The 16,964-nt window shown below is 27.0% G+C and overlaps 1 protein-coding gene across 1 annotated transcript; it reads right to left on the reverse strand.

The window, feature by feature from the left end:
• Positions 1 to 3,230: 3,230 nt before the first annotated feature.
• Positions 3,231 to 16,679, reverse strand: LOC145843816 (isoleucine--tRNA ligase, cytoplasmic-like). Its single transcript, XM_082951052.1, has 25 exons — positions 16,527 to 16,679; positions 15,637 to 15,793; positions 15,193 to 15,312; positions 14,757 to 14,948; positions 14,515 to 14,664; positions 13,773 to 13,931; positions 13,375 to 13,482; positions 12,948 to 13,258; positions 12,573 to 12,773; positions 11,556 to 11,679; positions 11,001 to 11,158; positions 10,564 to 10,699; positions 9,701 to 9,783; positions 9,267 to 9,397; positions 8,678 to 8,841; positions 8,226 to 8,447; positions 7,732 to 7,918; positions 7,235 to 7,394; positions 6,870 to 6,990; positions 6,607 to 6,807; positions 6,254 to 6,365; positions 4,697 to 4,822; positions 4,520 to 4,630; positions 4,036 to 4,149; positions 3,231 to 3,522 (listed from the first exon to the last, which is right to left on the reverse strand). Exons 1-25 carry the CDS (start codon positions 16,643 to 16,645, stop codon positions 3,470 to 3,472), a joined length of 3,720 nt encoding a protein of 1,239 aa, XP_082807178.1. The 5' UTR covers positions 16,646 to 16,679; the 3' UTR covers positions 3,231 to 3,469.
• Between the last annotated feature and the right edge of the window lie 285 nt (positions 16,680 to 16,964).

Below are 16,964 nucleotides of genomic sequence, written 5' to 3' on the forward strand. Positions count from 1 at the left end.
AAATACTTTACCACAACGCTACAGTTTGCTAAAACTATCAGTGTCGTTTTGTTACGTAATAACAGTGCAACGTTAAACATCCAACAACAACACAGCTGACACGCTTTTTGGCGGTAAGATCATAGATAATATCATTGAAATTCATCAAAGCTAAAGCCTGGACCTCATATGCCGTGAGAAAAGCTCACAAAATTTGTTTACAATAAATTTCGATAATATCACAAGCTCTCATATACTTATCCAAATGTGAAAGATTTACTATTTTTATAGATCTTACTTAAATGTCTACTACTATAATTCAACTATTTAAAGTTTATTTTGTCGTTTAACACTTAGTCGACATTGTATTTAGTAATAAATTATAGTTTAGATCTTACTTATAAATTTAAAGAACGCTATATTATTTATAGCACAAAAGACTTTGAAAAGAATAAAAAAGTTGCTGAAAAAAACATTAGATAACAAAAAGTACCTAATTTAGTATTTTGTAATTACCGTAAAAATTCTTAACATATGTTTAGTAAAATAACAAGCAGTTATAATAAAACAAAACAAAGTCTTTTTAAGGTATTATCACTTTGTTAGTTTGAAATTTTCCTAATATCTACTGTACATTGTTGTAGTTTACCTTGCTTAAATAATTTACAGCTAAGTCAAATGAACCATTACCTTGAAATATTATCAATTTTAGTTGAAATGTTGCAGAAACTTTTAGTCCAAAAATTAATTTTAGGTGTTTAAACATATTTTTTCTTTAACTTTGTGAGCCATTATTCATGATTAAAAAAATTGCTAACTATTCATGTATTGAAAAACGTCTTCGAAAAAGTCTAGCTGACATTTATTCGATAAAAAAGGCTTTTAATTTTTATAATAGTATTTGTAAAATTACTAACAACAATTTTTTTAACATGAACATTTAAATCTATAAAATTTGTATAAAAATATAGTTCCTACTTATATAACTATTAACAACATTTGTTTTAGTTCTATATCTTAGAAGACACTAATTATTAGTTATATTATTTATTAATACTGAGTTAACCAACGCTAAAAGACTATTTTCAAATAAAAAGGTTTAGTTCAATATTTGTAACACTTTATAATTTTCATAAATAAGATTTATTTATAGTTTTTTATTTTAATATATAAGTTGACAAGCATTCTATAAAAAAATATTTTTATCTATTAAAACAAGAATACACGGAGTGACAAAACTAAAAGAGAGAGATTGCAATAAAGGTAATGTTGACAAACCTTATATTACAAAAATAAAATTGATATAAAACTTTGCTAAATAGATTTCCTCAAGTTGTTTAAGGTCATAAGTTTTATGTATGAAAAAGGCATCTTACGAAACTAATATTTCTTAAAGCAGTACTTAGAGCTTGAATGAAGTCTGGCATTAAAACAGTTTTTTTTTTTGTAAAATACTTTTGTATATATGATAAGTCTATTATTTAAGTAATTTAAAACAAAATTTCTGACAAAAAACAATTTTACTTATAAGTTTGCCTTTCTTTCTAAATTAGGTACATACTGAAGCATAACAAAACTTTAACAATTTAAAGACTTAGGTAATCACAGTTAGAGAGAATAACAAAAAATTTAAATAAATGAGTTGTTAGGAACTTAAAAACCATAATGCAAACTTTTTTTTGAATATTTACAAAAATAAATGATGTTTTCTATATTTTATACCTTTAAAAAGTGATTAATTCAATTCATTTTTTTACTAAGGCACGGTTAAATGATTTTTGTGTTGGTGAACATTAATAAATGATTAAAAACTTAAATTTAAACATCTTTTAGTTTTAGTGTTTAATTTAGAGCCGCTCACACTAGCATAATTTTTTTTTATGAAACTTGGTATTTGATATAAGGAATATTTGTAAAGCATTATAATATTTTGATAATTTTCTAGTTGCTTACACTTATATTTTTCAAGGTTTAACCACAACTGATACTATTTTTTGATGTTGGACCGTTTTCGTATGGGTTTCCAGTTGTGATGTTTTTAATACCTCTAAAATATTGATTTGCCTTTCAGGGTCAATCTAACTTATGGGTCGGCAAACTGCGGCCCTCAAAGTCAAAATATTCGGCTCACGAACTACTTTATGGCCATAAGTATACATTTTTAATACAAACAATTTTTAGATTTTGTGATAAAATCTTACAGTTAGGCTCTTACTTCAAAAAATACTCTTCACCAAGGCTCTACTATTGATTAATTTATCACAATTTTGATCTCAAGTAATGATTTTCTATTAATTACTAGAATTTTATTTAAATAAACACTGCCCACGAAGATTTTTTATTTGTAATGCGGCCCGCGAGCAAAAAAAGGTTGCCCACCCCTGATCTAACTAAATGTTTTGCATTTTGACCGGTTTTTATATAGTGACGTTTATAGTACAACGAACTTCCACTGTACAATTAAATGTAATTAAATATAGTAAAGTTTATTTTTAAGATTTACAGTTTAGTAATACTTTCGAACATGCAGCATACTATAACTATGATTTTTAAGCAAGCTATTAACAAGTACAGTTGTTTAAAACGTTAAAAACATTATTTTTACAAAATTTAATTGTTCAAAATTCAAAGCTAGGGCCCTCAGTTCAAATGCGGCTTTCAAAGTAAAAAATGTACCGTGTGGTACTATTTTTTTAACCAAAAATTGTTTTTTGAACTTAAAATTAATATTTTCTAGTGCTATACTAATGATTAATTTATCATGTTCATGGTCTAACTTTTTATGATTGATAAACTTGTCTTAAATAATTTTTTATAACCAAAAATTGTTTTTTAAGCTTATAATGGAGCTCTTAATTTTGAAATTCCTATTTTCTGATGCTATACTTATGATTATTCTTTTATATTCATTGTATAATTTTTTATAACGATTGATAAAAGTATCTTGAATAACTTCTGCCCGCGACATAAAAATAACTGCTGAGGTGTTTTATTACTTTCACCAAGGTGTACCAACCAAATTATATATATAAAAACTTAATTACATAACTTCAAATTACTTAACTAATCTTCTTTTTGACACTTTAAACATATTTACTTACTGTTAAACTCTTTAATAAAAGGTAAAAATTTAAGAAAGAAGATTATTGTGGGTTAAAAAAGCTTAAAACTTTATGAATAGATATATATTATTAAAGAAGGAAACTTTAACTTCATAAATCTTTTAAAACTGATAAGCTGGAAACAAAAAGTAAGGATGGAAAATAGTTTATTTTCAATAAAACCAAACAAAAAGTTACCTAGCAAGAAATAAATTAAAACTAAAACTGTTTTTGTGTACAAAATGAATAAATACTACAGTTGATTAACATAATAATGTCAAATACTAAAACTGAGAAAATAGAGTATAAATAATTCATTTAAAGTTAATTAGCTATTTATAATAAGCTATCTCCACCTAAAATCATTAATACTTTGACTAAATAATAAATTAGAAGATGCAGTACACTGAATCCTTTGACTTTAATTTTCTAGCATCGTACTCTGTTGTAATAATTATTTGTTGCTTTCTATAAAAGAAAATTTTAAAAATAGTTATAATCTAAGTCAGCGGTTCTTAACCTTTTTTTCTTGTTATATCCCTTTCTGGAAGGTTGTTAACAAATTTACCTCCAATATACAAAATAGTGTTTAATTTTGATGAAAAAAACCATAATTTTTGAACTTTAAGCTTATCAAATATAAAAAACGGTGAAATTTAAAGATTTTATTTATCTTAAATAAAATTTAAGTTAAATATGAAATGATAAAGTAAAAAAACAACTAATAAACATTAATAAACATAACTTGTAAAAAAGAAAATCTACCTCTTAAAACAAGATAATTTACCTCCGGAGTAAATTTACCCCAGGTTAAGAATTGCTGATCTAAGTGCAATAAAGACAGGTATTCAAAATTAACCTTACAACACATCAAAAGAAAGTTTGTATAATATAAATACAAATTTGTGCTTATTCATATCAAGTTAAACTGTTATAGATATAATTCAAAACAAACCTTCACTAAGAGACTCATTTTGGTACAAAGTACAACTTTTTTCGTCTTCAGCAAACAAAAGTGCCACTTCTTTTTTCAAATTCATTCCAGGCACCATTTGAAGACATCCGGCAGCTGTAAAAAATTTCAATATTTTCTTATTAGGTCTTACATTTAAATTAAAAAAACACAAAAATTTTATGTTATACTTAATTTTAATAGACGTCTCATTGTAAATGTAATTATAATAAACTTATTCCCTTGAAGAAAAAAAAAAGAAAAATACGATACCTATAACTTTTTTTCTATATTACTGAAAAAATTATTTAATATATACATATATATTTGTTTAGCTCACCTTTAAATCTAAGATTTTTCTTAATTCAGAGGCTTATTAATTGGACTTGAAACAAAAAAATACAACTATCCATTTGATGAAAAGTTAATAAAACTTGAGAACACTTTTTTGACAAACAAACAAAACAAGCTTATCAATGTAACTTACATCGGTGTGACAATGAAAAGACATTGACGTAATTGAAATCTGTGGGTTTCGATGACGCAGAATCACCAGCAAAATTCAACACTTTTCCTGCCAAACTACTGACGTCACCTTCTATAAAGTTGATAAAATTATTAAAATGTTTTTCTTTGCTGAATTTTCAATAAAAAATTTACTGACCACAACATACGAGTTTATTCTCATCCGAGTTAAGATCCATGTATTTACATGAGAGTAAATTAAGCTCATCCACTGAGTTTACGGTTTTCTTGGTTTTCGGATTTTCCAAGAAAACTGTACACCTTTCTGTATTTGATAAAACCACTTAAGAATTAAGTTAAAAGAAAATTTACAAGTCAATAAACTTAACAAAAATACGTTCAAGTTAACCTTGAAATTTAGAATTTTTACTTTAACCGGTTAATTTTTTATAAATATTAAAAGTTTGCATGAAAACTTTCTTACAATATGACTAGACACGAATTTAAATTTAAGTATAAAAAGTAAAATAAAATAAATTTCTATTTTATAAATCAATTAATTAAAAAAAGTGAGATAGTAAAAATGTTCATTTAAGGCCATAAGGGGGAGGGGGAGGTCCGACATTTTTTTACTAAAAATAACATTGGATCTTATATGAAAGCTTGAAGTACAAACTACAAGCCAGTTTTTATGGAATTAGTAAATCTTATTTAACTTTTGAGATATTGTTATTTTAATAAAAAGTTTCTATTACAAACATATGGACCGCAAATTTTTCGGGGTTAATTTTCTCGGAATTTTTTTAAATCCCTAACAATTTATCTTCTCCTTCATTTTTTGAGTTAGAGACCTTAAACTTTCAGGAAACGTTCCTTTTATAGTTTAAAAGACTTTGAATGTTGAAATTTTAGATCAAAAAAACAAAAAAAAAAATACTTTACAAAATTTAAAAAAAATCCTGCATTTATCTTTTAAGAATTTAATAATACACTGTCAATTGTAAAAATATTTGAAGAATATTGCTTAAAAAATGAAGGAGGATATAAATTTTTAGTGAAATGGTCTTTTTTCGCGTTTTTAGTTTGCGCCTTCCATTAGGAACCTATTGAGGTCACCGACTTACTTTGAGTTTTTTCAAGCGGTTAAAACTGTCTGATAGCTCAGATAAAACTCTATAAAATAAATCAACTTGTAAAAATCAAGGTGGACCTCCCCCCCTATGCCCTTAATTTTGTTGCTTAAAATCAATAGGGTAAAATACATTTTTTTAGTATGGATTAAGTAAAAAATACACGGTGACACTTTTTGATGAAAGTTATTTACGTTTATTTACACAGGGACTTTTAGAGCAATTGAAAATAAGTTCAGATTTAGGGGACCAAAAGTTTTCTATTTATATTGGGATATAGATTAAACTCTAGTATTTCCAGATAATAGATAAATGTAAGGTGAAAAGGAAAAGAGTATAGGTAAAGTAGTTTTTTAAATTTGCCTACGTTTAAAACTAGTAGTAATAAACTTAAAATTGAAAGTTGAAGGTAATAAAACTAGGTAGGTTTAATCAAAGTTCTGATAGTTATGATGCTTATATTTTACAAACAATGAGGTCAAGAATTGTATTTTGTTTTTAAAGTATATACCCTTTTAATGTTATGAATACTACACAATAAGATTAATATATTGTCTAAAAAACTGTAAAAAAATATTGATTACAACAAAGTACAATACTATTGACATACAAGTTATTAATTTTACCTTTTCTGCAAACTTGAACAAATGAGCAAACTGGTTTGTTAATTTCATTTTTGGGTAATTTCCCCATTGCAAGAGTCAACTTCAAACGAGCTTTGACATCAGCTTTGTTGTGCTGCAATATTTATCAAATATTCGTACTATTAAATATTCTGTTAAGTTTAAAATCAGCTCGTGAAGTTTTAACGAACATACCTAAGCTTTTTTCTTAGTTTAAACTGGTATTTTATTTAAAAGACTACTTAAATTAAGAAAAAATAGCTGAAGTACTTTCGAAAATTTTTCTATTTAACTCAGTAAAAATCTTTATACACTTTCTTCAAAAAAAACAAATATTAAAAATCTGCTTAACTAACTTCAAACTTAATGTCGCTGGTTTCATGAGTAACAACTTCAGCCAGTTTATATGATGGCATTTGTTTCACACCAGTCTTAGTTTGCTGGGAAATTTTAGCTTCATTATTGTGAACGACTTTTTTCATCAAGTCATTGTTGAATCCAGCCTCATCAACAAATTCATAATAAACAGTGGCCTCGTCGGTGGCTACTAAAGATGCCTGGATAGTAAATTGTTGGAATTAAGTTAACTTTAATAAATAAAATAATTAATAAAAATTACCTTCTTTCTTAGTTTCTGCACTCTGTTTACAACCTCTCTGCTCAAGCCTTCTTCAATCATTTCGTTTGTAAGCTTCAAATTGAGTAGAACCAAAACTTTATTGTCCGATTTAGCCACGTATCTGGAAAAAGTTGTTAAAAATTAATTACATACTTTTAACACAACAAACTAATATTATTCATATTAAGTACAATCTTTTACAGTTTAAAACATGTTGGTTGAGACAATTTTTCTTAGTTATGTTGCAATAAAAGCTTAACTATTAATGTGAAAGGGCTTATACAATAGATTAAAGAAAAAAGTACTGTTATAATAACAGATAATAATCTGCTTTTCTGGGAGATAAAAGTGCTCTTTGAACTAACTGGCTGTTATCGTCATTTTCACTGTCCAAGTAATAGATAAATCTTATTTCGTTTTTCTCAATGTCATGGCCTTCTATAACACATTTTCCGTCTTCCAACACTTTCTCACACTCTGCTGACGTCATAGCCTGGATCCTCTTCATCACTTTGCGGAAATCGCCTTAGAAATTAGAAAAATATTAAACATTTTATATAGCCAGTGTTCTATAGCAGTTTTATATTTGATAAACAAATGTTTAAGCATATAAAAATGACAAGATATTTATACAAACTGATCATTATACTAAAGCTAGTCTGTATAAATTTGAATAAACAGAGTTTGAAATTACAGGAATGTTATTATATATTAGTGAAAGATCTGTCAAGATATTAATTTTTGTGAAATAAGATAAAATCAAAGCAACATAATTTTAAACTTCTTAAAGATTAGTTAGCGTTATACCTGACAGTACATCATGTTGTACAAGTTAATAAAAGTTAATTGTAGATAATTTTACCTTTAAGTCTTTTACCAAGCAGCAAATGATCAGGTTCTGCTTTTACCATTGCACCGTACTTGGTCTTGTCACTAGTGAAGGTGACTTCCTTTACATTCACTTCTTCTTGCACATACTCCTTCAATGATTCCACACGCTTCAAATAATCAGCGTCTTTGTGAATGATGACAAGTTCGGGAGCTGGGTACTGATAAAATAACAGATGTAGTTTTAAGTATTTATAATCAAAACTAAGTTTGTCTAACAAGAAATTGTACTTAATAAAAGTGTTGAACTAAAACATAAGACAACACATTTTCTTAATTTAAAAAAATACTTCAAACATAGATACTTACCCTAATGATTTTAAATTAATTAAGTAGACAAAATTAGTATGTATACATCAGGCACTAAGCACTAATTTTAATTTAGTATTTTACCTTGCTAAATTGGCATAATTACTTACTTTTAAGGTTTTACTTTAAAAAAATATATAAATATATAAATTTAACTACTTTTTGAGGAAGGTTTTTGTTGTCGCGAATATATCTGGCAAGCTCAACAACATTTTGCATGGCTTCCATGGATTTTTCAACTTCTTCATTGATCAAGTTTTCATTAGACTCAGGTTGCATTAGGTAATGAATAGATTGTTTGTTTTTGTCATCTTTGTAAGATGACATCATATTCTTCAAGTTTTGATACATGTGCTCGGTAAGGAAAGGAGTAAATGGAGCCTAATTTTAAATTGGAATTAAATTCATAAAAATACTATTTTTTCTGTATATTATCATTTTCTTTTCCTAAAAATACAACAACTTTGTTAAATCTAATTGACTATTTATTATAACATTTACGTTATATAAATAAAAATTTTAACTTTTTTTATAATCTTAATTCTATAAGTACTTATAAAATGAACAAAACATTGTCTTGAAAAATATTTCCATCAAAGAAATTTACAAACCATCAATTTGCACATGGTGAATACCACGGTGAAAAGAACTTGTAGAGCGTCTTTACCGTCTTTGCTGTTAGATTTCAACCTGTTTCTGTTCATTCTCACGTACCAGTTAGTAAGCGTTTCAATGAATTTCACCAACTTGGGCGTTACGGTGTACAACTTGTATGCTAGAAAAACAAAATTAAGTAACTAATGAAATAACTTAAATAAATTACAATTACTAAGTTTACAGTTAAATAATAGTTACAACAAGATAAATCATATTCTAACGATCCGGTATACACTATTGGTTAATACTTTTAAAATCAAATTATAAAATAAATTAAAGTATTATTTTAGTGATTAAAATTACCAAGGAATGTTATCAAAGTAGAAAGTTAGTTTTGAATACTTATGTTTATAAGTGTTAAGTATTAATATCTTAATTTATAATTGTCAAAATTCTCTGTGCAACTTTATAATCTATATAAAATTAAATTATAAGTAAATCTGTAGTATTTTTATAATTTTATTAACTACTACTTAACTTTGTAGTAAGAGCTTTATTATCTCAAATAAAAAAATATGGTTTTGTTAATTATAATCTAAATACCTCTCATTTCTTGCTGCACAAATTCAACTAGTGATTGGGTATAGGAAAGAATCCATTTATCCATTACATTTTCCACATCAAATTTATCTTCATCGCTGAATTCTAATTTGTTTCCTGTTTCTTTTTCGTATCTGGAAAATCAGGTTTATCAAGTACCAAAACTATTACAAGCTTGAAATTTTAAAGTTGACCTTATAATTATCAGTAAACTAACTCTAGCAATAAATATTAAACAAAAAGTTTTAAAAGTAATAACTAAAAAACAGATCAAGAATTTTAAAATTATTAATTTACCTTATTAAAGGTAATAAATATTTCAAAGGTTAAACTAATATTTTGTAAAAAAAAAAAATATTGATGTAAACCAGCAAAGAACAACATTATAAGTTTACAACCAAATATATTATTTAATATCTCACACAAACAATTAATACCTAAGTACATTTTGGATTAGGAATCTGTAGGCGTTATACCACGGAAGGAATACGTTTTTGATTATATCTTCTACACCCTTTTCCTGTGGTTATGTAAAGTTTAATCAGTATTAGTTTGTTACATCATTTGTAAAATATATGCCTATAAAATTTCGTTCTTAGTAGAAACAGCAAAAACTGAATGTATTCAATAGGAAAAACACATTTATTTGATAGGTGTAATACCTATTTCGTAAATTTTTATACTAGGTAAATGTACTTTAATATACAAATAGTAAATTTAAGACTCAATTTTTTGTACATAATCATGCTAAATCTTTTTATTGTAGGGTTGATGCTTTTTAAAGCAAAACCCTAAACTCAAATAAAATAACTTAAAAAAGCATGAATTTGTAAAAAAAAAGAACTTAAATTACACTGATTCAGCTAAGTTTTACAAAGAACTTCTAACATCTTAAACTAGCCATAGTTGAGTTTAAATGGCAAACTTTTAGTAGAAGTTATAAAATAGGTAACTATTTAACTCAATTAACTAAGTAACTAAATTAAAGATTTATATTAACTTGGTATAATGAATTTAGAAGAAGCGTCCTCAAAACAGCTAAACTACTTCGAAAAACAGCAAATAAAATAAGTGCTGTAGTTTAAGTGCTCAATTTTAATACCTTAACCTTAATTTAAAGCTGCTATTTTGTTAATAAAAATTACTTAATTACACTTTCACTACTGGTACTTGTGAACATATATTAAAATGTTATTCGGAATTACAAGCAGGTTATAGTTTATAAGACAGCTACGAAAACATATTATTATTTAAGTAAGTTTCTAAATTAGTTAAACAAAATAAAAATGATGAAGCTTACCTTGAATCTGAGATCATCACCTCTTACAACTGGTGAGTTTACCAGGTATAACCTCAATGCGTCTGATCCGTACTTGTTAATTACAAGCATCGGATCCGGATAGTTCTTCTTAGACTTTGACATTTTTTGTCCGTCACTGTCAAAACATAATACTTAGCAAGCTTAAAATTTTTTAAATAGATTTTACTTTAGAGATTACAATAAAAGCTCTCAATTTAATAATAAGGAGAATAACACCACTTAAAAATTTTAAACTTTATTGTCAAAGGTTAGTATATTTTACAACTGTTTAATTTTAAGAGAATTTTTTAATCAAACAGATCTGAAAAAACTTTTACAGGTATTCAAACACTTTTCAATTATACTTTACATACTTAAGAGAATGAGTTAACAATTTTTATCTTCTGAAACATTAAAAACTTAGAAAAATAACTAACTGAGCGAGAACAAGACCGTTAACTATGAGGTTTTTGAATGGAGGCTTGTTGAAGAGCAGAGTGGAGATGACCAACAAAGTGTAGAACCAGCCTCTTGTCTGATCAATGCCTTCAGCGATGAAGTCGGCAGGAAAGTTGCATTCAAATTGTTTTTGATTCTGCAAAAATCAATATGAAATATACTGAATGAAATATATATTCGATTAAGCTGTAATATATATGTTATAAAACTATATAAAGTAAAAAGCTCAATATATAAGAGCCTAATTTTTTATTTTTCATTTATTTCAATATATTTTAATCAACAAATGTCAACTTAAGCTTACGCTGTTTTACCTAGAAGGATCTTCAGAGTTGTTTTAAGTGACACTTAAACACTTAAAAAAGCTCTGAAGATCCTTCTAGGTGAAACGGCGTTATTATTAATAAATCTGTAAAATATAAATAAGACTACAAACGTGTGTATTATTTTAGGTGGTTTTCTTTATATACTTTTAAATCCGTATTCTATTGCGAAAATATAATATGTTAGTTATAATAATAAACAAAACATACTTCAAACGGATAGTGTTGCTGAGCGTAGGGCATTGAACCGGACTCAAACCAGCAATCAAAAACTTCGGATATCCTTCTTAACTGCCCTTTACCTTTCTTTGAAGGAATTGTGATGTCATCAACACTACAAATGATAATGATTTTAAATGTATTTCAATTATTATCATAGAGAAATGACTTTGTTTTTTACAAGTTAACATTACTTTTTATCTCAGCTACCACGTATATTTAAGTATAATAAAGTTAGTTTTATTTTAGGTATGAAGGATCAAAGCTAGGGATTTTATTAGACTTCGTATGGAAGTTGCAAAATAAAAGGCATAAGATTAAGAATTGATTTTAAATCTATCTTGTTTTCTTTTTTCTTCCATTTATTATTCATTATATATTTTTTTTAATTTTAATTATATAATATAATACATAAATCTATTGCTAGAAAAAATGAAGTCCTTAAACTCACAAAATTTACGAAAAAACATACTTATATTGCTTTTTTTAATTTCCAGGGATAATTGAGATTAAAAAAACTGTGACCCAAGATTTCGTATCAAATTATTTTAAAATTCACAAAATCTCAAAAAGAATACAGAGCTCAAACTTTCTATTAAATATGCCGATACTTATTTTGTAGAAAAATATACTGAGTTTTCTCTATAGTACATTGGGCAACGCACCGGCTGCGGGCTTGATCCTGCTGCTCGCCAACAGACATCTTTAGCACACAATGTGTTTTTTGGCTTGAAATGTTTTATGCTAATCAATTAAATTTTAGCATTTCAATAACAAACACTGCGAGATGTGTTCGTAATTTAATTGTTAGATTACAATAGTATTAATCAGAATACTTAATGATTATTTCATTGAAATCTTAAATTTAAAAATTGATTTTAGTTTTGCTAATACAGTTTTCTTTAAATGGCCGCGAAATAATTTTGTTTTGATAAACATGGCCAACTATAAAATATTTTACCCTACTCTATGACATCAACATTTAAAATTTTAATACTGATAACTTACAATTCCCTGTGGATATCCTTAACAGTTTTTCCACTCAGTCGCTGCAACTCTTCGATGCTTCCAACGCAAACCATTTCTTCCATATCTTCGGATGCCCAGATTGGAATTGGAGTTCCCCAATATCTGTTACGGGAAAATCCCCAATCCATTGCATTTTTCAGCCAGTTGCCAAAACGTTTGTCTTTCACGTGATTAGGAACCCTTAAATGAAATATATTGATATCTCCTTTTATTATAGTTATAAATAAGTCTGATTTTTATCAGCAAACTTAGATGTGACAACCATGATTAAACCATAAGATCGAGCATTTTGTTATCATAAACAATTTTAAATTTTAAAACTTTTATTATAGTAAGAAACAATTAAAAACTAACCAGTAAGTATCAGCATTGTTTTTCAACAGTTTTTCTCTGTGCTCTTCTACTTTGATGAACCAAGTCGGAACTGCTTTGTATATGAGTGGAGTGTTAGACCTCCAGCAAAAGGGATATTTGTGCTTTACCTGGGAGTCTTTTACCATTCGACCTTCTTGCTTCAGCTTCTTATTGATCAACTTGTCCGCGTCTTTGACGTACTGCCCGGAAAAATCGGCAACTTCCTCAGTGAAGCAGCCTTTGGCGTCGACCGGGCAGATGACTTCGGATTTCTTGTAAACTTTCCATTCACCGCAAACTCGGTGATCGTCCTTTATTAATAAGTTGATATATGAATATTTTTGAATTAAACTTAAATATTAGTTTCGTATCCAAATTGGTAAAATTAACATAATGTAGTAAGGACAAAATTTGCAACAAAACTGACAGCTCCAAAGAACGGGGCTTGATGGACAACACCAGTACCACTTTCACTGGTCACATAGCCATCGCACAAAACACGGAAAGCGCCTTCATCCACTTTGTCACTCTTCATCTATTAGAATTAATATATCATTTTTAATTATCTTTGGTCTTTTTTAGGTACTCAACGGCAATAAATAGTTTTTATATAAGTTTTGCTTTTAAATCAAGGAAATATTTGAAATTTTATTTTTAACATAGTTACATAGCAACAAAATTAATGAAACAATTTAGTATAAGCCAATACAATCTTTTTTTACACAACTTTTATCACTATCAAATTCAAATACTACAAAGGTCTGCTAAAATACAAACTAACTTTATTATGAAACTATAGTTTAAAAACAATAAAAATAAACTTACATGAGAAAAGTAGTTGAAGAGGGGCTTATATTTTTTGTTCTTAAGTGTTTTTCCAAGAAACTTTTCACCCATAACTTCATAGTTTGCTGGTTTTTTAAAAAGTTCGCACAAGCGAGCTTCCATCAAAATATAACCTTCACCAGTTTTTTTGCATTTTACCTGTAATGAATTAACTTTTAATTATATCAAAAAAATTCAACCTTAAAACATCCAGCATTCCAACTTTTTTTGCAACCTTGTATTCAAAAAAACTTGAAAGCTTTTATTCTCATTTTAAAACCTGAACTTATTCATTGTTATTATTATTATTATTATTATATTTTGTATGATATAAAAATTTATAGTTCTGCTCATAATCAAGTATTTATTTTGTATAAAACTTGAGGTTTTTATCAACATACATTTGTGACTAATAAATTTTTGTAGGAGTATTTAAACGAGTCAAACTTAGTTGGACTGATGCTCTTCTTAGTCCACTAATAAAGATAGTATTACCAAGTTTTATAAAAATTGAAACCTATTTTGTAATTGAAAAGTTTAATACAACTATAAATATAATTAAATCAAAGTTATTGTGTAACTGTTTATTGAATTTTAAACCGGCTTTGTAAGGCTGATTCAATAATATGATATAAATAAAATATTTTTACATGATGATAAGATTATTTTTGTCATTTGTATTGATTGTTAAGCCTTATGTTTTAAATTAAATATATTTTCTCAAATAAATACTATCACTTACTTTGACATAAACTTCATCAGGGTTGACACATAAAGCTAGATTACTTGGCAACGTCCATGGGGTTGTAGTCCAGGCAACCAATTTAACATTTGGATCTTCCTCCATTGGAAAATTCACAACAACAGCAGGATCTTGCACTTCTTTGTAGTTCTGTTGTACAATTATTAAACTTTAATACTATATCAAGAGATAATTACAAATAATGTAAAATAACATGCAATTACATGTATATAAAACAGTACCTGTCCTGCTTCAAAATTTGACAATGGAGTGTGCAATCCTGTTGAAAAAGGCATGACCCTTGTGCCCTGATACACATTGCCACTGTCAAAAATTTGCTTAAACGTCCACCAGACACTTTCCATAAACCATGGGTACAATGTCTTGTAGTCGTTTCTGAAATCTATCCAACGTCCAAGACGATTGACAGTGGTCTGTTTTTATTATTTAGTGGTGTTTAAACATTGCACCTTACTATGTTTCTCAATATTTATTTATAGCAAAATCACTTCAAGGCATCAAAAAAATCTTGCATTTTGTTTACATTTAAGAAAACGCACAATAATGTTCTTTTGTTATTTTAAATAAACATGGACATCATAAAACAACATATATTAAAGTGTAATTGTATCACAACTTTTGCAACTTAGTAAAAAGCAAAACTAGTTTTATATTTACCTCCCATTCACCAGAATACTCCATAACAATTGATCTACATTCTGAATTGTATTTTGCAATACCCATATCTGCTACTTGTTGAGGTGACTTTATCTCCAATTTTTTGTCGATTATGTATTCCTGGTTTACAAATAATTTAACTTATTATCAAGTTTATCACTTAAAACACAAACAAAAAATTTAACTGCTTATTTTTAATGGACAGAAAAACACCTCTACTAAATTAAGTTTGTAATCTTAAACTGAAGAGCATTTAAAGAGGTGTTTCTCGTCTAAATCATAATTATCAGAATTCATAAGACCTTATACCTAATTAAGAATATAAAAACAAACAACTCTAATTAAAAAGTAACATTTCAAAATTTACTGTTAAACTTCTTTTTTTTAAATAAAATTTGAAATAATTTAAGACACATGTAGCTTTTTAGCAATAAAAGAACTAACAACTGGCACTCCATGACAGTCCCAACCAAACCTTCTTTCAACATGATGGCCAGTCTGATGAGCAAATCTGGTCACAACGTCCTTAATAGTTCCAGCAAGAATGTGACCGTAATGAGGTTTTCCAGTTGCAAAAGGAGGGCCATCATAAAAATTAAACCTTTAATGTTTATTGTTTTGCTACATTAGTGTTTTTTCATAATAAATTTAATTAACCAACAAACCATAAAATATACGTACAGCAAACAGCACTTTTTCAAGTGCATTTAATTAGGTACAGGGTTGCCACTCGTTTTTTCAAAATTTTTACAGGTTTTCCAAATTTCTTCCAGGTTTTTAAAAGTACACAATTTTGGATCTATTTTTAGTTTAGAGTTAAGTTTAAGGTAAGAAACCATGTTAAAAGTATAAAGACATTGAAAACATACTGTAAAGCTACTTTAAATATGTTTTCTTAATAAAAAAAAATTGGTGATGACAAACAAATTTAATTTATATTATATATTTTATGAGTCAAAGCAAAATTTTACTGATGAACATGCAACAATTATTAAAATTCAAAGTTTTTCCAGGTTTTTTTTTACCTAAATTGTCAAATTCCAGGTTTTTCCTAGTATTTCCAGGTAAAGTGGCAACCCTGTTAGGTATATTTTAAATCTTAAAAAATCAACAGTCTTATATTTTATTGTTTGAAAAAATTTTAATTTCAGCATTTTGTACTTTATTTCATTGAATACTATCTAAATTAACTTGATAATGATTTAAGTTTACTAGTAACAATTGTTTCAATTTTTTTTTGTTTCTTACTTTTACAATTAAATCTAGAGCTTTGAAACAAATAAACAGTATCGGAAAAAGAAATTGGTTTTTAAATGGAAAATTTTTTACCATACCTTTTTTTGTTCTTGGATTGCTCTAAACAAGTTTTAAAAGCATCTACATCTTTCCAAAACTGAAGAACTTTTTCTTCTTCCTTTGGGAATTCCATTTTTTCAGCTACTTGTTGCGCCATTTTTAAGTGTATAATAACAGCCAAATAAATTAAAATACCTATTTCATTACTTAGATGAATTTCAATGAAGATTTTGATTTAATATAAATAAAATAGTGATGGTACAATAAAATAACTAAAGTTATACACTATTTCAAAAACAAAATTAATACTTTACTAAAGCTAGTGATTACTTATTTAGTCAAGATTTTTTAAGTTAGCAAACAAAGATAATTTTGATGAAATGGTGGTTCTACTTGCTATTTTATATGGTTAGTATTTTTTTGGATGTGTATTATTGCCTTAGGTCAAAATCTAAATATTTAAGAACCTTTTTAAA

Source organism: Thalia democratica, chromosome 9, assembly GCF_965202585.1.
Source record: "Thalia democratica chromosome 9, ktThaDemo2.hap1.1, whole genome shotgun sequence".
NCBI classification, from domain to species: Eukaryota; Metazoa; Chordata; class Thaliacea; order Salpida; family Salpidae; genus Thalia; species Thalia democratica.

Coding starts and splice junctions, on each gene's coding strand:
- LOC145843816 (XM_082951052.1), bottom strand. CDS start 16,645: ATGGCGCAACAAGTAGCTGAAAAAATGGAATTCCCAAAGGAAGAAGAA. Junction 11,680..12,572: donor AAGGATATCCACAGGGAATT/GTAAGTTATCAG, acceptor TATCATTTGTAG/TGTTGATGACATCACAATTC. Junction 4,150..4,519: donor CTTTTCATTGTCACACCGAT/GTAAGTTACATT, acceptor AATTTTTTACAG/CTGCCGGATGTCTTCAAATG.